A 22,211-nucleotide genomic window follows, 5' to 3' on the forward strand; every position below is an offset into this window, starting at 1 on the left:
CAATTTAAAACCCCAAGTTGAATGTCTGAGCAACATTCCTTTATAATACACCCTGGTTGGTGGTTAAGTCAGATCACCCTGGGGGCTGGTCAGATTTGCTGAGAAATTTAGTGTTACTTTGAGAAGTTAGCCTTTTTAAAGCCCTTATCTTTTTCAATACAGTCTTAAAAATGCATTCCCTCTCTTAGATGTTCCTCCAGCAGTGCAGAATGTTCTGGGAAATTGCAGTAAGAGTGTGTTGCTTCTCTTGTCCCCTTTAAATGCCTGCCTAGCTGTCCCAGGCACCCGTGGAAAAGAATAATCAGAGAGATGTTCATCAAGTCCACACCACGGATCATATCCGTGCTGGGGGCTGTCCCATGTACCCTCACAACTCCACAATCCTTGGTTCTTCCCCATTTCACAGGTTAGCAAATTGAGGCTCAGGGAACTTAGTTAATTGGTCCAAGAGCACACAGCTACAAGAGTCAGTGTGGAAGCTGCTTGAAATAACTTTTTGGAATAAGTGAAGTTTCAAGTAAGTAAAGAAGTAAACCTGGCAACGTCAGCATTCAAACCCAGGGCATCACAGCCTTTACTCCTTCCCCCTCCGCAACCTACCCCTTGTCACAGCGTTCACGTGGCATTTCCTACCTTGAGGTGTGTTCACACATACCTTTCATTTGCTCCATCAGCCCTGGGTAGTAGGGCCGGTTCTCTCCCATTTCGCAGGTGAGGGAACAAAGGCCCAGAAGGTTAGCTGGCTCACCCAGGGAGTTGGTGGCCAGGGAGGGGCTGGGCCAGAAGCAGAGTCCGTGGGCTTTCCTGCTGCCTGTGCTGCCCACAGGGGTGAGGAGCTGAAGGCAGGCCTGGGGCTGGCATCTTGAGATCCCTCCCCTTCCTATTGCATTCAGCCCTTTTAGCCTGTGAAAACAAGTGAAGCCTATTTCAACATGTCCTTCATGATACCCATCCTCCTGCATGCTGTCCAACTAGGACTGCGCAGCCTAGCATATAGGAGGATTGCGTGGCCAAACCTCAAGGAGGCCTCCGGGCACCAAGAAGGTAATCGTGTGACCTGGCATCGACCTGTGGCCAGGACCGAGCCCTGGGTTGGCCAAGAACCCCAAGGGTTCTGTGTAACTCTTGCCTTATCTTAGCCTTATCCGTTTGCTTTCTGGTGCTAGTCTTTGTCAGTGCTTCCTGCCTGGAGTCTCCTCCCTCATGACCACTGTCCCGGCTCTACAGTGCATTTGCAGGATCCTTCGCTGCATGCATGGTGTCCCCTCCAAGGAAGGGGCTGAGGACATTGGGGTGTTTTTCATAGCAGGGCCTCTCACAAGGGGGCTGAAGGAGCATGAGAGTGTCGTTGAGGATGTGTCACGTCTGCCCGTAGGTTTCAGGCTTGAGTCAGTGGAGGAGTAGGTCCCTTCACCCTCGCACCTCCAGGGCCATTTGGGAGTGACTTAAGAGGCTTGTGCTTGCCCCAGGGCCCACCATTGTGTGGACAGGAAGCTCAGGCGTGGTTCCGAGCAAGGAGCAGAAGTGGGACACGGAGCCTGGGCCTTCCTAGCACAGGTGTTTCCCACCTTACTCTTCTGAGCCCTGACCCAGGGAGGCACTTTGCAAGTTCTGCACGTTTGACTCAAGGCTCACTTTTTAAACATAATTGAACTATTTTTAAAACTCTTAGGAAAAACTGTGTGTGTTTTTGAATAAACTCTGGGCCGGGCCATGTGGTAACCCCCTGGGGGCCGCCAGCACCTTACCGTGGGCCGCTGGGTGGTTTCATGCAGACCTCAGGCTGATGCCGCTTCTCCCTGCTAGGGTTCGGGGCCTGCGGGAAAACCTGTACGCACATAACAGGAATTTTCTCAACACCGCAGCCCAAGCAAAATGCAGAAATGAGGCGGTGGCTGAGGCTGTATCAGGCTCCAGAATCTTTTTTTAAACTTCGATTAACTTAATCTCATTGTTGACTTTTTATTGAGTCAAGGACATAAATTTCAACTCATAAAGGAAGGGTATACTGGGCGCCTGGGTGGCTCCGTTGGTTAAGCGACTGCCTTCAGCTCAGGTCATGATCCTGGAGTCCTGGGATCGAGTCCCGCGTCGGGCTCCCTGCTCAGCAGGGAGTCTGCTTCTCCCTCTGACCCTCCCCCTCTCATCCTCTCATCCTCTCTCTCAAATAAATAAATAAAATCTTTAAAAAAAAAAAAAGAGGAAGGGTATACTAATAACACATTATATCAATTTTACTTGTTGAATTTCCAGGAGAGATTTGGTAGGCGGGGGTTGGGGGGTGCAGGGATGGTACCAATGCTAAGTGGGGAAAAAACGAAGTTAGTAAACACTGATCTGATGGGTAGAGCGACCTGGGTACTCATCTGGCTTTGCCAGACACTGGCTGTGTGATCTTGGGCCAGTCACATCACTTCTCTGAACCTGCACAGTCTCTTCATTTATCAACGGAGGGAGGTTGAACTAGTAAGGTCAGTTTTATTTTGAGATTCTGTTTCTTCTTCCATTTGCCCCCTACCTGGCTCTCCCAGCCATGCCTGTCACTTAGAGACCTGTGGTCATCCTTGACACAGAGCTCTCGCCTGTGGATTAGCTCTGACCTTCGAGTGTGTAGGGATCGGAAAAGGCTCAAGAGCCAGAATGAGTTTTCAGCTTTCATGGGGCATCCCCCAGCTTCAGCCGGGCCTTGTGTTTAAGCCAGTAGACCTGCCCAGCAAACAGCTACATTTTGGGTGTTTCCGCTGGGTGGTTGAACTGGAGTGCCTTTCCCCTCCTCAGTGGTAGACCTGTTTGCAGAGCTGCCAGCTTATAGGATCTTCATGTTGTATTCTACCTGGAGATGGTCCACAGGCAGCCCTCCCTGATTGTGAGGCTTTGGCAGCACCCCCAAAAGAGCCAAAGCTCTACCTTCTGGATCAGGAGAATTTTCTATTAAATGGATTTTTTTTCTTTTAAGATTTTATTTATTTGACAGAGAGAGGCTGAGAGCACAAGTAGGGGGAGAAGCAAGCTGGGACTCGATCCCAGGACCCTGGGATCATGACCTGAGCCGAAGGCAGACGCTTAACCAACGGAGCCACCCAGGCGCCCCTATTAAATGGATTTTAAATATCCTTTGGGCCTTAAAGGGATAAGGGAGTTACTTTTTTCCCTAAAAGCATGATGTGTTTCAATAATAGAGTTAACGTTTGCAGCCCCCTTCACTACCCCAATCCCCCCCTGCCTTGAACTCGACTAGGACAATGCTGGAAGATTGCACCCCGGTGGTCCAGATCTCCCAGCTTTTACTCAGGATACCTGAGATCTTAGTAGTTGTTCTTGGTAGATGCTGGAAGGAGAAGCCACAGCTTCTTGCTATCATGGTTGGAAATAACACTTATTAACTAAAGCTTAGGGTGTTTTGCTTTTAGTTGCTTACCTGGGCTGGAGGACAGATTGTTTATGGCAGCTGTATTGATCAGACCAAAATGAAAATTGATGTGAAACAGCCAGAGGAATGCAAACTTTGGGAGGCAGAATTTAATAGGCCTTAAAGAGACCGCTGACAACCTGTCCATCATGGAGCTCGTTTGGGTTCTTTTAGGCAAAATACCTTTTATAATCACACAAGTCAGGGGTCATTAAAAGAATGTGTGCCTGCTGAGCCTTTAGCTCTAAAAATGTACCTTTTTAAGGAAACCACAACCTGGCCAGCTAGAAAGGAAGCCTGGGCCCAGCAAGGTGGCTCTCACCAGGGGACACAGCTGAGGAAGGGGGTGTTCTGCTTATAAACAAACCTATTTTGCAAGAACCTGAATGCTTTATGCTTCTTATATATATTTTGAACTTATAATTACTCTCTAGAGCTGCCGTGCAGAATAAATGAAAGTAAATGCAGTCCCTTCTCAGGAGAGGCCCTGACACACAGCAGGAGCTCAATAAATGCATGAATGACTAATAATTACCACCACCACCCCCCCCCCCCCCCGAGTTCTTCTAACTAACATTTACATCAGGTGGCTAGGGATGCAAGTAAACAGTACACCAGAAAAGGTAGCAAATATCAGAAAGGCATTAGGCTAAGATGATGAGACACAGGCTTGCTTCCTGGGGACTGTGGGCATTTTACAGGCTCTAAAAAGGGAAGTAAAATTAACCAAATTCCATACTCCACCAAGCACAGACTCCTAACAGCAGTGGAATTTTCCTAGCCAGTCTCCCATAGGATGTAGAAGAAATTTTCCACATAGGGGAGCCCTCGATGGCAGAATCCATCATGCCTCTCCTTCCCCACCCCGGGCTTGCCTCCACAGATCGGCTTCCAGATTCGCACTCGCGTGCAGGACCTGGGCCATGGCTGCATCTTCCTGGTGCAGAAGGCAGGGGCCCTCCAGGTGTGCCCCACGGACAGCTACACCAAGAGGGAGCTCATCGAGTGTGCCCGCGCAGTCACAGAAAAGGTAAGGAGCAGCCCTCGGGCCCCACGCAGCCACAGTAACCTGCACTGGCCCTCAGTGGCCCACTGTGACTAGGGACATCAGCGGGAAGCTAAGCCAAAGACGATCCAGTCAGGGATTCGCCAGGGATGGGGTGATTCGTAGCCCTGAGACATTGAGAGGGATTGCCCCTCGGAAGTCAGGGCCCCCCACGGTGCCCTTTGTTGATGGGCTTTCCTAGAGACAGACCGGACAGACCGTAGCAAAGTCATATGAGCACCAGGAGCCCCTCCCTGCAACCCCTTTTGACACTCGTCTCCTGGGCTTCCTTCCCCGGGAGGCTCCCAGGTGCTGGGCACTGGGAAGGGCCTAAAACTCTCTTTGTGTGACCTCTTTCCTCCCGGAAGAGACCGTGAAGTGGGGAAGCATTGAGCACCCCGCCCGAAGTGGCCCAGCACCGTGGTCGCGAGAGCGGGAGCCCGCCAGAGGTGGAGAGAATCCCCTGTGTAGGGTAGTGCATGGGGCTCTGGGGTCTCGGCAAAGTGACCTCCCCCTCCCGAGCCTGCAGAATGAGCCTGGGGGAAAGACAATGCCGGGCCCATAGGGTTGGGAAACTGGAATGCGGTGGCGTGTGTAGAAGTGCTTGGCACAGGGCCAGACACACGGTTCCCCGTGGTCGACATCCTGGCCGTGGCTGTCTGTAAGCCGTCCTCCGAAGCTCTTCTCCCACAGGGGTCCCTGCTGGACAAAGCCCGTCCTCAGCGTCGCTTCGTTCCCGGTGCTCCCTTACACCCCCCACAGGATACTCGTCTCCTGTCTGGCTTGTTTCTCCGAATCCTTTTTCAGGACAGCTGTCCCCCAGGCCGCTCAAAGCGCAGGCTGAAGCATCGGCGCTTTGCTGGCTTTTCCCCTCCCTTCACTCAGGTCCCCAGGACATAGAGCTGTGCCCTGTTTAGGAGCTGGCAACAGAACTTGAGGGGCGGGCGGGGGACCCCTCACCTGGCAGCTGCCGCTGCAGAGGCCACTCTGTACCTGGCCCTGTGCCGAGGCCGAGCAGCGTCTGGCCGTGCCCTGCAGCCCACAGGCCTGCCCAGGCCTCCTTGGACTCCACGGGATGAGGCAATACATCTCTGAGCTGGAGGAAGGCATTCTCCCTCCTTTCAAAGCCCTTCCTTGTTGTCGAAGTTCCTCTGGCCAAGTTCCCCCGTCGAAGACCTTGGAACTGGTACCTGAAGGAGGGGCGGCGGGGGGCCAAGCTGCATGGCGTTGGCCAGTGGGGCCAAGCAACATGACCTTGCTGAGCTGTTCTCAGTCTCCCTCTTCTCCCGGCAGAGGGTCCCTGACTTAGGACACCTGGAGGAGGCTCAAAGGCAGGGAATCGGCTGTTCAGACTAAACTAGCCCTTTCAGTGCTTTCTTGCTCCATGTTCCTGCCTTGCCCTCTCTACCTGGTGTGTCTTTCTTACGTGGCCTGGTTGTGTCTGTAACTTCCCACCGGCTGTGAGCCCTTGACTTGCTCACCTTTGTGCCCTCATCCCCTGGGGACTAGTAGCCGCTCAATAAACTGCTGACTTGTGCGCCTTTTGTAGCAGGCGGGACACTGTTTCTGGACTCTCTCTCTTTCAGTCTAGCTGAGAACGTCCCTCCCAGACTTGGGATTCCTTGTCTTGGCCTTTGTCACCTGTCCTCTGGGAGTTCTTTCCAGAAACTGGCTACTTCATTCCCAGGCCAGCTCTGTGCCAGTCTGACTTCTCCTGGTGGGACATAGCAGCATTTAACTCCAGGAGGGAGGATCAGTCAAATGAGGAAGAGAAACCAATCCTTGTGGGCTAGTCTTGGGACGTGGCAGGTGCTCAGGAAGTGGACCCCCTGCCGTGCCTGCTAGGCTGTGTCCACCACCTCTGCTAAGATCTGAGCAGCACAGAAGGAAGAGAGCATACAAACTCTCTGCCCCTCACTGATGCTGTAACTCCTCGGTCCTGGTCAGTGTGTTTTTAAACAGCGCATTCACAGAATATTTTCAGACTCTTCTTTGGGTCAGCCATAGTCAAGGATGGTGGGTGTGCTCATAGAGATGAATAGGACAACTCCAGACAGTCTCCAGACTCAGAGTCTCCAGTTGCTAGCCAGATGCATGCTGTTTTAACCTGTGCTAAATGGGCTGTCCTGGGGGCGGGGACAGCAGCAACTGTGGAATCCTCAGGAGGCACAGCTATGGCTCTGGATGAGGACTTGGAGCTGGCTTTTGCAGGATGAGCCGGTTGGTAGCCGGAGAACAGGGAGGGGGCATTGCAGGCAGGGGGCAGATCCACTGCAGGAGGGCCAGGGGATGTCTGGGGAAGTGAGGGGCAGGCTGATGTGGCAAGATTATGTGGTGGGAGGCCAGAGAAGTTGAACTGGTTGTGCAAGGAGCTCATCCTCCCTTGACAGCAGGGGAGAATTGTACCTAAGGGTGTGGGGGAGTTAGCTTTGTGTTGTAGGAAAGTGTCTCTAGGAACAGTGGGGGTGTTCTGGAGGGGGTGATGGGTGGCAGCAAAGGGTTTCTGGCGTGGAAGTCACTGGAGTGAACAGAGCCAACTTGCTGGACTCTCGGGTCACTGGAATTATTACTTAGGGGCAGGTGATAGCGCAAGGGAGCGTTTGGGTGGAGAGGTGACATATGCAGGTACGCTGTGGGCTCTAGCCACAGTGGGGTCCACCCTAAAGCATGTCCAATCCAGAGGCAGCCAAGGGCAGGAATGATGAGTGTTAGCAGAAGCCTGTTCTACAGAAAACCTGATCAGAGGGGACAGAAATGGCCACACCTTTCACAGGAGCCTGAACTTGTCTCTGGTCCCAGAAACGTAATCCTATTAAAATTATCTGCTCTCTACTGATCAGTTACTATGTGCCATTGCTAGAGAATAGATATGCATCCCCCCCGCCCCCCCCATTCCTCCCAACAACCCTGATAGGCAAGAAATAATATCCCCATTTTACAGATGAGGAAACTAAGGTTGAACAGTTGCCCAAAGTCGTTTAGCCAGCAAATGATAATGCTGGTACTCAGCCTGAGATGTTGACACCAAAACATGTGTTAACCCATCAGCTGCATTGAGTCCCAGAGAGAAGATTCACTGTTCTTGTTTTTTACTTTTTCCCCTGGTTTTGAGATATAATTGGTACACAGTACTGCGGAAGTTGAGGGTGTACGGTATGATGGTTTGCCTTTCATGTATTATACATAAAGTGATCACAATAAGTTTGGTTAACATCCATCATCTTTTGTAGATACAAACTTAATATACTTGTTTCTGGTGATGAGAACTCTTAAGATTTACTCTTAACACTGCTGTGCGATATATACGAAAGTCTATTGTAGTCATCGTGTTGTACACTATCTCCCTAGTACTTATTTTGTAACTGGAAGTTTGTGCCTTTTAAGCACGTTTGTTCAATACACACCTTCCCTCCCACCAGAAAACTGATCCCTTTTGCTATAAGGTTGGTTGGTTGGTTGGGTTTTGTTTTGTTTTGTTTTTAATTTTTACTTGATGCATTCAAACAAAAAAATTCAGCCATTTCTCCTAACTCCCATCCCCCGCCTCTGGCAACTACCAGTCTGTTTTCTGTATCTACCAGCTTGGGTTTTTTGTTTTATTTTAGGTTCCACGTATAAGAGAGATCATATGGCATTTCCTTCTCTGACTGACTTCACTTAGCATAATGCACTTGAGGTCTATCCATGTAGTCACAAATGGCAAAATTTCATTCTTCTTATGGCCGAATAATATCCTCCTGGATAACATACACCGTATTTTCTTTACCCATTCATCCATCCGTGGACATTTTGGTTGCTTCCATAGATTAGCTGTTGTAAATAATGCTTCCATAGATTAGCTATTGTAAATAATGCTGCAGTGAACGTAGAGGTACATCTCTTTTTGAGTTAGAATTTGTTTTCGTCAGATAAGTATCTGGACCTGCATTTGCTGGATCCTATGGTAGTTCTGTTGGTAGTTTTTTGAGGAACCCCCATATTGTTTCCACAGTGGCTGTGCCAGTTTACATTCCCACCAACAGGGCACCAGTTCCCTTTTCCTTGCATTTTTGCCAGTACATGTTATTGCTTGTCTTGATGATCTCCATACCAGCAGGTGTGAGATGATATCTCGCTGTGGTCTTGATTTGCATTTTCTTAATATTTAATGATAATGAGCATCTTTTCATGTACTTGTTGTCCATCTGTTTGTCTTCTTTGGAAAAATGTCTGTTCAGATCTTCTGCCCGTTTTTCATTGGGTTGTTTTTTTTTTGCCATTGAGTTGTATGTATGCTTTATATATTTTCGATGTTAAGCCCTTATCAGATACATGATTTGCAAATATTTTTTTTAATCAGTAAGTTGCTTTTTTCATTTTGCTGCTGGTTTCCTTTCTTGTGCAGAAACTTTTTAGTGTCACATAGTCCCACTTGTTCATTCTTGCTTTTGTTGGCTTTTGTTTTGGTGTCAGATTCTAAAAATCATCACCAAGACCTATGTCAAGGAGGTTACTGCCTATGTTTTCTTCTAGGAGTTTTATGGTTTCAGGTCTTAACATTCAAATCTCTAATCCATTTTAAAGTTTTTGTGTTAATTTTTTGTATACACTGTAATTTTTGTGTATACTGTAAAGCAGTGGTCCAGTTTCGGGTTTTTTTGCATGTAGCTGTCCAGTTTTCCCAACACCATTTGTTCAAGTGACTGTCCTTTCTCCATTGTATGTTCGTGGCTCCTTTGTCATAAATTAATTGACTGTATACGCTTGGGTTTATTTCTCGGCTCTCTGTTCCATTGATCCATGTATCTGTTTTTTATGCCAGTATCATACTGTTTTGATTCCTATAGCTTTGTAATATAATTTTAAGTCAGGGAGCATGAGACCTCCAACTTTGTTCTTTCTCAAGATTGCTTTGGTTACTCGGGATCTTTTGTGGTTCTATAGAAATTTTAGGATTGTTTGTTGTATTTCTGTGAAAAATGCCATTGGAATTTTGATAGGGATTGTGTTGGATCTGTAGAAAGCTTTCGGTAGTATGGACATCTTAACAATATTGACTCTTCCAGTCTGTGAGCATGGAATATCTTTCCATTTATTTGTGTTCTCTTCAACTTGTTTTTTTAACGTCTTGTAGTTTTCCATATACAGGTCTCTCACCCCCTTGGGTTAATGTATTCCTGGGTATTTTATTCTTCTTGATGCAGTTGTATGAATGGGATTATTTTTTTAATTTCTCTGATAGTTCAGTATTAGCTTATAGAAACACAAAAGACTTCTGTGTGTTGATTTTGTATCCCTCAACTCTACTGAATTCATTGATTAGGGCCTGACAGTTTTTGATGGAGTCTTTAGGGTTTTCTGTATACGGTATGCCATCTGCAAATAGTGGTGGTTTTACTTCTTCCTTTCCAATTTGGATGCCTTTTATTTTTTTTTTAATTGCTGGATTGCTTTGGCTGGGGCTTCCAATACTCTGTTGAATAAAAGTGGCAAGGGTGGGGAATCCTTGTCTTGTTCCTGATCTTAGAGGAAAAGCTTTGAGCTTTTCACCGTTGAGTATGATGTTAGCTGTGGGTTTGTCATATGTAGCCTTTATTATGTTGAAATATGTTCCCTCTGTACCCACTTTGTTGAAAGTTTTTATTATCAATGGGTGTTGAATTTTGTCAAATGCTTTTTCTATATCTACTGAGACGATCATAAGATTTTTATCCTTTATTGGTGTATCACATTGGCTGATCTGTGGATGTTGAATTCACATTGCATTCCTGGAGTAAATCCCACTTGATGATGGTGTATGATCCTTCTAAATGTATTGTCGAATTCAGTGCCCTAATATTTTGTTGAGGATTTTTGTACTGTGTTCATCAGGCGTGTTGGCCTGTAATTTTCTTTTCTTGTGGCACCCTTGTCTGGTTTTGGTATCAGGGTAATTTTGGCTTTATAAATGAGTTTGGAAGAATTCCATCCTTTTCTATTTTTTTGAGTGGGTTTTTTTTTTTTTTGAGTGATATTTGAGTCTGAAAATCTTTGGGTTACATTTTCTCCATTTCCCCATTCGCCTTGACATCCCCTGTCTGCCTACAGGTGTCCTTGGTGCTATCAGCTCTGCAGGCTGGGAACAAGGGGACCCAGGCATGCATCACAGCCGCCACTGCAGTGTCTGGGATTATAGCCGACCTGGACACCACCATCATGTTTGCCACCGCGGGGACGCTGAATGCAGAGAACAATGAGACCTTTGCAGACCACAGGTATGGGGGTGGAGGTCACCCTGGGGGCTCCTGCATGGGGAGAGATTTAGCCCGGCCTGAGGGACTTGGGAGACTCTGCCCAGGAGCCAGAAATGCGGTTACGCATTTTGATTTCAATAAGATGCTCAAGGGGAGAAAGTGAACCACATAATCAAAACAAGCCCTATTTGCCAACTGTAAACACATAGTCATGTTCCAGCTTTGTGCCTTTGGCAGCCTCAATCCAGCCTGCTCTGGCAGAGGACAGCTTTTTGATCTTCTACTTTCCAAGCCAGAGAGATGTGCCTCTGATTTGCTCCCAGCCCCAGCGGGAGTGGGAGTGGCCAGGACAGGCCCATTTAGCTGTGACATAAAGGAGAGTGGGGCTCTGAGCCTGCTGTCTGTCCCACGCTGGCTCCTCAGGCCCTGCTCCTGGAGGCTGGTGCTGGGGTCTCCATCTGCCACTGGAGAGCCCTCCCCCATAGCCTTGCCACATGCCCAGTACCTTTCTTCCTGTCTCTTTAGTCCCGGAGATTACCAATGCTGTCACCCACTCCAGGATGCAGCCCTTTGGGTTCTGATGACCTTGCTGCTCCCCTTAGCTGTGAAGTATTTAGGGGGAACCAAGGAAAGAAGCTGACCTCTCACTGAGCTACAGGGTTGGGTGCAGAGGGCCAAACTGGTGGGCCTGAATCTTTCACTGAAGTTTACAATTAATTGACTCCATGGATACCGGGCTGACTCACCTCTTCCCCCTCTTATGTTTTCCTACATAAGACAGTAAGCACCCCGATAAGGAAGGGGAAATCCATCGTCTCTGTTCTTTAAAGCCCTTTAACAAAAAATTCCTTAGGAAGGGTTTCTTTGCTTCCTAACTACCAGTAGCCAAGCTCTGCCCTTTGTCCCTCTCCCCGCTTCCTCAGGGAGAACATTCTGAAGACAGCCAAGGCCTTGGTGGAAGACACGAAGCTGCTGGTGTCGGGGGCTGCATCCACACCAGACAAGCTGGCCCAGGCAGCGCAGTCGTCGGCAGCCACCATCACCCAGCTCGCTGAGGTGGTCAAGCTGGGGGCCGCCAGCCTGGGCTCTGACGACCCTGAGACACAGGTACCAGTGGTGGGGGTGGGGGTGCGTCCGCAGTTTAGGGTTTGGCAGGAGAGTGGCGCAGACGGTGGCAGCTCTGGGCATAGAGATGACTGGTGAACAATTGAGCACAGTGAGCATTTGGATATAAGAGCGAGGGAGCAGGCCAGGAGAGACTCTACGTCACAGGCGAGATCAGCGAGTGGACGGTGGCTCCCTGGAGGGAGAGCGGGCTTGGGTGGGAGGTGAGTTCAGGTGAGTTCGGTGCCGGAGGGCCCGCAGGTAGAACTAGAGAGGGGGCATAAGCCCGCACGGGGATGGGGGCATGGATTCACGGGTTGTTGCCGTACAGATGGTGACTGCAACCACAGGAGAGGAAGAGCATGGGGCGAGAGGAAAAGGGGGATTCAAGGCAGAGCTGAGGAGGCCACCCTTCAAGACCAGAGTAAGGAGAAAGAGATGCCTAGGGAGATGGAGAAGCAACAGCAACGGGTGGGAGGAAAGCCAGGGCTCCTGATATTGGGGGCGTGTTTCAGCCCTCCAGACACAGCTGAGTTGTCAGGAAAAGGAGGGTCTGAGAGCTGGCCACTGGTCATGGTCCCAGTACCATGGAGGCCAGTGGCCACCCCAGCAGGGGCTCTTGGTGGGGCGTGGCCAGGTGAGGGTAAAGAGAGGAGGCCGGCGTGCAGAGACAGCACTTCAGAGGAGGAGGGGAGAGAGTAGCTGGGGTTGGGCTAGGGCTCTGTGCTGCTGTAACTCTGCTTTGGATTTAACCATGTCACCGATGTTACCTGCCTGCTCCTTCGTCCTCAGCCTGGACCCCCAGCTCCTCGGGGATAGCACCCACAGTTGTGGATCTTTGGAAGCTAAGCACCCAGCACAGCACAGTGGATGTTCCACAAATATGTACTGAACGTAGAGCCAGCCAGGGCCACCAGTAACAGACTCTCCCCATTCCCAAGGGCAGAACCTAAAACCCATCTGCTCTGCCTATCCCAGGACCGTCAGATGGCACACACCTCAGTTTTTATTGCTTAAACCACACTCCATTAACTCGTCTTTTTGGCCCATGGGGACAAAACTGGATAGGAAGCTGCCTACCATCCAGTGCCAGGCTGACGACAGTTACTGTTGTGGTTCACACAAGGCCACCAGCTTTGCTCCCGTGTGGCCATGACCCTCCTCTGCCCGACATCCTCCAGTGGAGCAGAGCTCCATGAGGAAACGTTCCACGTGTGGCCATTTTACTCCTGCTGCCCGATTTCTCTCTGATAACATCCAAGCTCAGATTGGCTGCCCTCTGGAATTCGAAGCATTCACACAAATCCCTGTCTGTGGTATTGTTCTTACCCCCATGGAGGAAGGCAAAGCTTGAAAACGCTCAGTGGGGTTGGAATCCACTCTCTCTGAGCCTGGCTCCCCTTGAGGAAAAGTGAACAGGCCGGGGAGGGTTTAAATCTTTGAACACAGAGAAGTGTATCAAATTGTTTAGAGTCTTGACGCCCAGATGGTCTAGATGTCCACTGGAGCTTCTACTGAGACTTCTAGTGGAAAATATCCCCTCACAAAAATGTGCCTACTTGCCAGTCAGTTCCTAGTGACCAGGGACGGGACCACGCACACTGGGTGTTGACAGCAACCTTTGCTTGCTGTCCCTTGCTCTCCACTCACTGCTGCGATGGCCGGAAGCAGACAGCTTACCTGTCAGCCCTTCCTCAGGAGCCCCGTCACGCCCTGACCTGCCCTGTGGTTTCAGAGGTTCCATGCACCCTGGGGGTGAGAAGGCACAGGACAGAGCTGAAGAGAGTGGGAGAGGCAGAGGCGAAGTGTCACTGTGCTCTTAGCCGTCGGGGACACGAGTTTCTGATGGGTTTTCATGTACGTTATGCGGTCACCCTCGCAGCCCTGCCGTGAGATAGGGCTGGTGCTGCTAACGCCATTTGTACGTGAGGAGCCAGAGCCCTAGAGTGTAAGCGAGTGTGAAGGTTAAGACCATGACTCTTGGGATCAACGCTGACTAGCGTGTGAATCCCAGGCCCTGGGTGTGTGGACAGGAGCATCGTAGTTACCACTTGGAATGGCAGTGGCGAGGATGAAGGAAGTTCATGGGTGGCATGCGTGGCTCAGCACCTGGAACACTGCGCTCAGTAAAGGGAAACTGTTGCTGTTACCAAAGTAGGAGTTAAGAAGACTTAAATGTAAGGCAGGTCTTGTCATGTCATCCCGAAGTATGGCTGGGGCTTCGGACCCCAGGTCCAGCACCTGTAAAGATGGCCTGTGGTCTCTGCTCAATGACAAAAGTGGAGATACCGTATTCTTTCCAATGTTCTTAGGGTGTGTACCTGTCCATTTGGTCATTCCATGAGTATTTTCCTGAGTGCCTGTAACGTGCCAGACCCTGTTCTGAGTGCAAAACACAACAGGCGGAAGTGCAGGCTGGCCCTCCTCAAGCTTACCTCCACTTCGGGGAGGAAGACCGTAATTCCACATACTGATAAGTGCTATAAAGAAAACAGGACACGATGATGGAATTTCAGGTTGGGGGTGGTCGGGAAAGGTGTCTGAGGGCCTGACATGTGAGCTGAGACCTGACTGATGAGAAGAGCCGGGTTCCAGGCAGAGAGAGGAACAAGAGCAGAGGCCCTGAAGTAGGAATGAGTGGGATTTGCCTTGGGGAAGAAAGGCAGACCCATCTGCCTGTCGCATGTTAAGTAGGTCACAGAATCCTAGGAACCAAAGCCGGAGATGCTGGCAGGCTGCTGCAGAGGCCTTGCAGGCCAGGGTGTGAGGCTAGCATTTGGTTCTCCATGGTTTTGGTTACCAGTTCAGGGTGTCCGTGAGTGGTGTTGGCTCTCAGGGGTCTGCTTCGCTGCCTGCATCCTTTCCTAGGTGACTTGTCATCAGAGCTGCCAGCCAGGAGGTGTTTGAACATGCTGAGCATACATGGGGTCTGTATTCTGGCTCAGCGTCAGTGTCCGTTGGGGAGACTCCTGCATCAGCATCTTCAGGGGTGGCTCCTGGAGAATCTGCCTTGCTGTGGGCTTGAGAGCTGCAGAGATAGAGACCTGGCCCCCGGGCTGTGCTCTTGGTGAGACCAGGAGATGACGGCTGGGGCTACTCACCTGGGCTCTCTGCTTTCTTTCAGGTGGTGTTGATCAATGCCATCAAAGATGTGGCCAAGGCCCTTTCAGATCTGATCGGCGCTACCAAGGGAGCTGCCAGCAAGCCTGCTGATGACCCCTCCATGTACCAGCTCAAGGGGGCCGCCAAGGTAGAGTGGGGCCCCAAGTCAGGGGCAGGCGTGGAGGGGGAGTTGTATAGTGAGAGAAACAAGAATAATGGGAGCGTATGCGTCTGAGCTCCTTCCTCACTTCACAGTGGTTTTGCTCATGGCATCAGATCTGGAACTAAAAGGAGCGGGAAGTGGACCTCAGTGTGCTCCTCACTTTCTCTCGGCCTCTCCTTCCTATGCAGGTGATGGTGACCAATGTCACCTCCCTCCTCAAGACTGTAAAGGCGGTGGAGGACGAGGCCACCCGGGGCACACGGGCGCTTGAGGCCACAATCGAGTACATGAAACAGGAGCTCACGGTAAGGAGCCAGCAGTCACCTCCCTCGGGCACCCCTGTGCAAGAACTGACCCCAAAACACTTCTCTGAGATCTGTAGCAGAAAGAGGTTTTACCTAGAGTGCCGGAGCTAGGGAGGCCCGCTCACCTGCCTGCTGGTAGCTTTGTATCCTTGAGGCCCTGTGCATAACTGACCATGTCAGAGTTTGGCTACGATTGATTTGTAATTAAGAAATTAATTAAAATTGGGGCTCCTGGGTGGCTCAGTCATTAAGCGTCTGCCTTCGGCTCAGATCATGAGTCCTGGGATCGAGTCCTGGGATCGAGCCCTGCATCGGGCTCCCTGCTCGGCGGGAAGCCTGCTTCTCCCTCTCCCACTCCCCCTGCTTGTGTTCCCTCTCTCACTGTGTCTCTCTCTGTCAAATAAATAAAATCTTTAAAAAAAAAAAAGAAATTAATTAAAATGTATCATGTAGGACTATTCAGGTTTAATTCCACTAAAATCGGAGCATGAAATAAAAGCATTACAGAAGATTCCTGGCAAAGGGAAAACTCCATGTCGCTGTTTGCTTTCACCTTGAACTTAAATGGTGCGTCTGCAGCACAGAGCCACACACAGCACCTCTTGATTCCCATTGTTTGTCAGCAACAGCTCCCATTGCTGCACGCATACAGATTCTGGTGTTTGAGGTTCCCTAGTAGAGAAACCTGGATGCCTTTACCTGAGACACTTCCCTTTAAAATTCAGCGTCCTTCTGTTGGCAATCCTGGGATCTCAGAGAGATTGCCCACGCGTTCTTTCTTGCCTTATTCCAGCGTTGCAGAGTGAGGGTGTCCTGGTGTCCCTGTGATCTGGATACTGTCCGTTCTTGTGATCCCATGATGGTTATGGATTGACTCATCCTAATCCCTAGAAATAGAAATATGCTGAAAATGAGTGGTTTCAAACAAAGGTTTCTTTCTCAGAGGAGGTCTGATCATAGATTCAAGTTCTCTTTTGGGGCGGGGTGTGGGGGGTCCTGCCTTTGCTGCCGGTTATTTTTTTTTTTTTAAGATTTTATTTATTTATTTGAGAGAGAGAATGAGAGAGAGAGAGCACGAGAGGGAAGAGGGTCAGAGGGAGAAGCAGACTCCCCGCTGAGCAGGGAGCCCGATGTGGGACTTGATCCCGGAACTCCGGGATCGTGACCGGAGCCGAAGGCAGTCGCTTAACCAACTGAGCCACCGGGCGCCCGCTGCCGGTTATTCTGCATCTATAGAGGGTCACCTAGGAAGGCTGAAAGCCCCTGTGGATCAGCAATAGAAACCAGCAGTTCTTTTGGGGTTTGGTGATGGAGCCTTGGGTTCTCTTGTCCTGTTTTTAATGAAACCAGTCTTGGTCGGCATTATACTTGGTTCTCACACAAAGAAGAAACTAAAAATCGTAGGCGGTGTCTTTAAGCACTGCTGCCTGACGCTTACCTGCCTACATTGGCTAGATGTTTCCTATCGAAAGTCTGGCCCCACATTCTGGGAGGCGTGGCTGGGGCTAGTGGTAACAGTAGAGGAGATTGGAAATTCAGAGCTCTCCTGGAAAGTTACACATGGTCAACCTCCGTATACCAGTGTGGTCCGGCATTGACTTGGGTTGTGTGTTTCTGTGGACATAGGAAGTTTCCAAAGGAACATGTGCCACGTGGGCCACATTATTGTGAAGGGCTCCATACACGTGGCATCCGTTCCACTTTAGCATTCAGCTTAATTGTAGCTGCCCATTTCTAGAGGGGTGGTCATGTTTGATGCTTCTTAACCCATGGCAGGGATGCTGGCTTGGGTTCTCCCCTTTGCCCCAGGAGAAACTACCTGACTGAAAGGTGGTTGCTTAGGGCTGAAGACAGAGTGGCCGCAACTGGTCCAGGAGTCCTCCTTTTGGGGGGACAGGTGCACATTGAACATACAGCCCTGGCACCAGTCACTCATGTTAGAGAGACAAGACAGATGGGCTTGAAGCAGAAATGGCTGCCTTGATTGACAGGTGGAATTTTAAAGTGGAATATTCACTTACCATGGTTAATTTATTTCAGCTTCTCTAGAGAGGGGGGTGTGTGTGTGTGTGTGTGTGTGTGTGTGTGTGTGTGTGTGTGTGTGTAGTTTTAAATAATTCACAGTGTCACTGTGGCGCATTCGACATGAACGCCTCCACACAATTATGCAGTTATATTTGTAAGACAGACTAAGAATAGAAGAAACCGAACGCTCCATTTCCCCCAGCCCCACACCCTCTTAAAGAAGAGAGAGAGGTGAGTCCACAGGGATGTATCCAGGGTCCCTCCTGTGCAGGAACTGGCATCAGAACTGCGGAGTTTCTCGGAGCTGCTGAAGCACTGGTGGGGAGGGTCAGGAACGGGGGAGGCACATGACCACCTGCCCCAGGAGAGTTTACAAATACCCGGTGTCGCTCTGTGCAGACGAACGCGTTAATGCCGTAGACGTGTCTCCCTCACCTTCACCATCTTGTGACCATGAATCCTTGAGTACAGGTGTGCAAGGCTGATCTGTGCTAGAATCTTGAAAGCAAGAATAATATTACTCAGATTAAATCTCTGATTTCCTGCCATTTGACGGTTTCTTCCTGTGGCTGGCTCCATTCTCAGACAGTGAGCAGTAGCCCGATCAGAGGAGAGAAAGTTATTTTTGTCCTCCTTTTTTTGGTTTTTGTTATTTTTTTTTTCATCTGTTGTATTTCTTAACTTCCAGGTGTTCCAGTCCAAAGAGGTACCTGAAAAGACCTCATCACCTGAAGAATCGATAAGGATGACGAAAGGCATCACCATGGCGACAGCCAAAGCCGTGGCCGCAGGGAACTCATGCAGACAGGAGGACGTGGTCGCCACCGCCAACCTGAGCCGGAAAGCCGTGTCCGATATGCTGACGGCTTGTAAGGTAAAGGCCTTGGCGTTGTTTTGGGCAGATTGGTAATGCTCGGTCATGACTGAGTTTTGGGGTTAGCCTGGAGAAAGGGAGGGGCCGGCCACGTGGAGAAGGGAGCAGCTCGGTACCTTACGCTCGGCAAGGAGACGTGTGCTGGAGGTATGCACACATCCGCCCCGGGTGGGGCGGGGGGATGGCTCTCGAGGGTAGTTTTAGGTTTGAGAGGGGATGGCGCTGGTCGGTTGACTATCCCTCCCATGTTTCCTCTTCCTGAGTAGGCAGGATGCTTTCTTAGCGAGGGCGTAGGGGAGGCCACTCGGACAGAGGCAGAGGGCCTGTGGCATTTTGTTCCTGGCCCTCTGAATGAAAATTGCATCCCGCTTCTGCCTGCCCCCTTTCCTGCCTCCGTAGGTCGGCATTCTGTGCTAGGAGGGGTGCTGCCGTAACTGGGTGAGGACGTGAGTCGGAGGAACAGAACAGGACCTCGGGAAACTGCCTTTCTCTTTGTGCCCAGACGTTTTGCAGAAACTCCTCTGATCCTAGGCTAGACAAGCGGGGTGGCTGCCCTGAGCCCATCCTTGGTGAGGGAGCTGGTGGGACCTGAGTTTTACCAGCTTTGTTTCTTTATCTCTCAAGAAAGTGAGCCGTAAGAGCCCCCCACCCCAGACCTTCACCCTTCTGGGCACAGCCATGTCCCAGGGACTCTGGCTTCCGCTCAGGGATGCATTGATAACCCCCGACCATGGTGAGCAGGTGGGGACAGGTCACAGAAGTTACAGAAGCAGCTGTGGCAGCCTGGGGTCTGAGGAGACGGGGCTATTCTTTGCGGTCAAGTCAGTTGGGTGGGAGAGCTCGTGCAAGGTCCAACTGATGGCCTCTCAGGGGATCTTCAGGGCGAGTAGGATGTGTTCGAGGTAACTGGGTAGTGGGAGGGTGAGGCAGCCGGCCCGAAGGGATGGGTGTGCGAGGGCAGCACACAGGGGGCTGGGGAAAGTGGGAGAGGGTGGCGAGGTGGGAGGGACGCTTTCATGGGGGGCCGCGTGTGCTGGGCCAGGGAGTTTAGACCCTCCTGAGGCCACGGGTATTTGCAATTAGGATTGCAGTTGGGATCTGCCCTGTCAGAAGTGACAATTCCCAGAGGGGTTACCGCCTCCGTCAGAGAATAATACTTACCTAGCAGGATAGGCCTGAATGCCACCACGGTGTGCATGCAGGGCGCCTCACCGTTGCGGAAGGCTCTCCTGCAGATTCTGTCTTTTGATCCTGGATGGGAAGGGCAAGGGGAGTGATCCCAATTTGATGGATGATGAAACAGGCTTGGCGAGATTATGTGGCATGACCGTGGTCACACAGCTCTTTACTCTCAGAACTAGAACTGAAACCAGGTCCTCTGGTTCCATGGCCTGTCTCTTTCTGCTGCCCACGGCCTCCCAGCCATTAATGCTTAAGGACACTGAGGTTGATGAGTGACTGGTGCTTTGTCTCCATGTTACAGACATGAGATGAAAAGGGGAAATTAAACGGATTAAGGTGAGAATGGAAGGTAGCTCAGATTTACAAGTCTGTTTGTAATACACATAGCCCTGTTCTCAGGGGAGGAGGGCAAGGATCCAAGTACAGGCGCCATTTGCCCAGCGTCTGCTCCTCTCTGTTGTCCTGCCCCCAGATCAGGCCATCCTGACTTGGCAGGACAAAATAACAGCCAGAGCTTCATACCTCAAAGCCAGACTTGGATGACAAGAGTCCCAGTGCTGAGCCCTGAGACTCCCGTTAGGATAGGACTTACTCAGCCGACTTACTGACATTGGCATTTCCTTCGGTCCCCTTCCTTTTGCAGAGAGGAAATGAGGCAGCTTTCCAGAAAGGGCATGCAGTAAGGAATATATAGAAAACCAGGGGTACTGAGTGGTGGATCGAAAAAAAACCCTTAGATCCAGGCAGAGGGCCAAGTTGCCCTATTGGAGCACTGCCTTTGGGGCTGCGCAGGGTGGCTAGGCCAAAAATGAAAGTGCAGTAAGTTACCTACTGGCTCATTTTCTCAGAAAGAGAGGATTACACTAATTCCTCAGGTGGAGAAAGGGCTTCCCTACACCCTAAAGTTAATTCTCCCGTTTCTTGTCTTACTTTCTTGTGCCTATGTGTGTCTGCATTAGATACAATACAATCAACTGTTACAACTAAGGTCATCTGGCTGTTGCTACGTTGGGATGAGTTATTAGAACAGAGTCCTTAATGACCACTAATACTCTGAATGAGTATAATCTTACCCTATTATCAGATATTTAGGTTGTCTGCATTTCTTATCTGTACTTTAAACTCGACTGCCGTGAACATCTTTGGGCATACCTGTTTTTTCTGTGCCTTGGATAATTTCCTTAGGCAGGACTCCCAGGAGTAGAATTAGTCAGATGGTAGGACATTTTGATTCTTGCCAGATGGCTCTCCCAAAGAGTTCTGCGAAGTTAAAGCCGCCATCGGTGGGCAAGAGCGCCCACCCTCAGTCCCCACACAAGTCTAAATGGGGGTCTTCCGTGCTGCCCACTAGAAGTGACATTTGGTAGCATCATAGCCCGTGTCTCCCCCCAGTCATGGGCTCCATCCTCACGCTTGGAGACACAGGGGAGCAAGGACGAGTAAAACACGGTCGTGGTCATAGGCGTGGCCCATCAGTCCTCAGATGGGCAACACTGAGCTCAGAAAGGATAGATGCTGGCCACTCAGAGTATCCCCACCCCTTCTGGGGTGTGTTGGGGGAGCAGGTGAGAGGAGAGCCCCACAGGGGTTCCCACCAGCACTCTTCAATCCTCTTGAGTGGAACAGACAGGAAGGGCTAGTCACTAATCCCCTCCACTTTGACTTTTTATCCTAATGTGTGATTCATATATGTGCTGATTTGTAATTTATTTGCAGTTTTCTCTTTTATATGTTCTGGTAAGCCCCAGGTTCTTTCCGAAGAAAGGCTGGGAAGGGTTGCCCGATTTAGCAAATAAAAAATAGGGTTTCTCAAACTTATATTAAAAATTTTGTATTTATTAAAAATTCAGGTGTAACTGGGTTAACTGTAATTAATCTGGTAACCCTGTGAATAGGTGTGCCACCCTATATATCAGGAATGAATGAAACTGACAGGTCACAAGTGAAAAAAAAAAAAAAAAACACAGGATGCTATATTAACCATATGTCCTTGTTTGGTTATCTCACCGTGTATAATGTGAGGTGAGTTAGTTCTGGCCCCTCTGAGGGCAGTGGGGAGCTTACTGTCTAAAGTTTCCCAGGAGCCAGAGGGCCCCCGGTGGGTGACATTGTGAGGGCAGGTCAGGCCACAGAGTGAGGACCTGAGTGTGATCAGCCTGTGGACAGAGAGGGGCTTCAGGACCCCTCAGGCTGCTGGAGAAAGGCAGGCAGACCCCGAACAGTAGATCTCCTGCTGTGAGCCTTAATCATGAATCTTCCCTGGACTTTTTAGTGCATGTGGAATTTCTTACATTTCAGTAAAAGGGGGCAGGGAGAAAGGAAGAAAAGGGGACCTGATTCCTGTGCTTTTGTCTGGCTCCAGGGCACTAAAAAAGGCAAGTTAAAACCATTGAGAACTTACTGTGGAGGAGAACACGGAGGAGGGCTACCTTCTCTATCCAGGGAGTCGGGAAAGGTTTCTCAGGGAGGTCACTGAGGGTGGAGGCAGAGGGAATTCTAGAATCGAGGTCTCCTACCTATGGGTGCAGGGCTGCTTTGTGCTACTGGGCGCTTGACCCCCCTCACCCCTTGGCCCATTCACCACCTGGCTCTTCCTGTCTTAAGATGTCAATGTTCCTTTCTCTCTCCAGCAAGCATCCTTCCACCCTGATGTCAGTGAGGAGGTGCGCACCAGAGCCTTGCGGTACGGGACAGAGTGCACCCTCGGCTACCTGGACCTTCTCGAGCACGTCTTGGTGGTGAGGAGGGGCATCGGCCGGGCCAGGGCTGGAGAGGAGCTACGTCAGATGC

General features: G+C 50.2%; 1 protein-coding gene across 12 annotated transcripts in view; it reads left to right on the top strand.

The window, feature by feature from the left end:
• The window catches only part of TLN2 (talin 2), a 435,837-nt gene that overhangs the window by 378,153 nt on the left and 35,473 nt on the right, over positions 1-22,211 (top strand). For all 12 annotated transcript variants that reach the window (XM_073877134.1, XM_073877137.1, XM_073877133.1 and 9 more), the window contains 7 exons: positions 4,293-4,439; positions 10,521-10,687; positions 11,590-11,773; positions 14,895-15,020; positions 15,224-15,340; positions 18,054-18,239; positions 22,052-22,159. In XM_073877134.1, coding sequence (XP_073733235.1) covers positions 4,293-4,439; positions 10,521-10,687; positions 11,590-11,773; positions 14,895-15,020; positions 15,224-15,340; positions 18,054-18,239; positions 22,052-22,159 — 1,035 coding nt within the window. The remainder of the gene's footprint in view (positions 1-4,292; positions 4,440-10,520; positions 10,688-11,589; positions 11,774-14,894; positions 15,021-15,223; positions 15,341-18,053; positions 18,240-22,051; positions 22,160-22,211) is intronic.

The sequence above is a fragment of the Callorhinus ursinus genome, unplaced genomic scaffold (genome assembly GCF_003265705.2).
Source record: "Callorhinus ursinus isolate GAN/ISIS: 27379988/994484 unplaced genomic scaffold, GSC_fseal_2.0 scaffold25, whole genome shotgun sequence".
Lineage (NCBI taxonomy): Eukaryota > Metazoa > Chordata > Mammalia > Carnivora > Otariidae > Callorhinus > Callorhinus ursinus.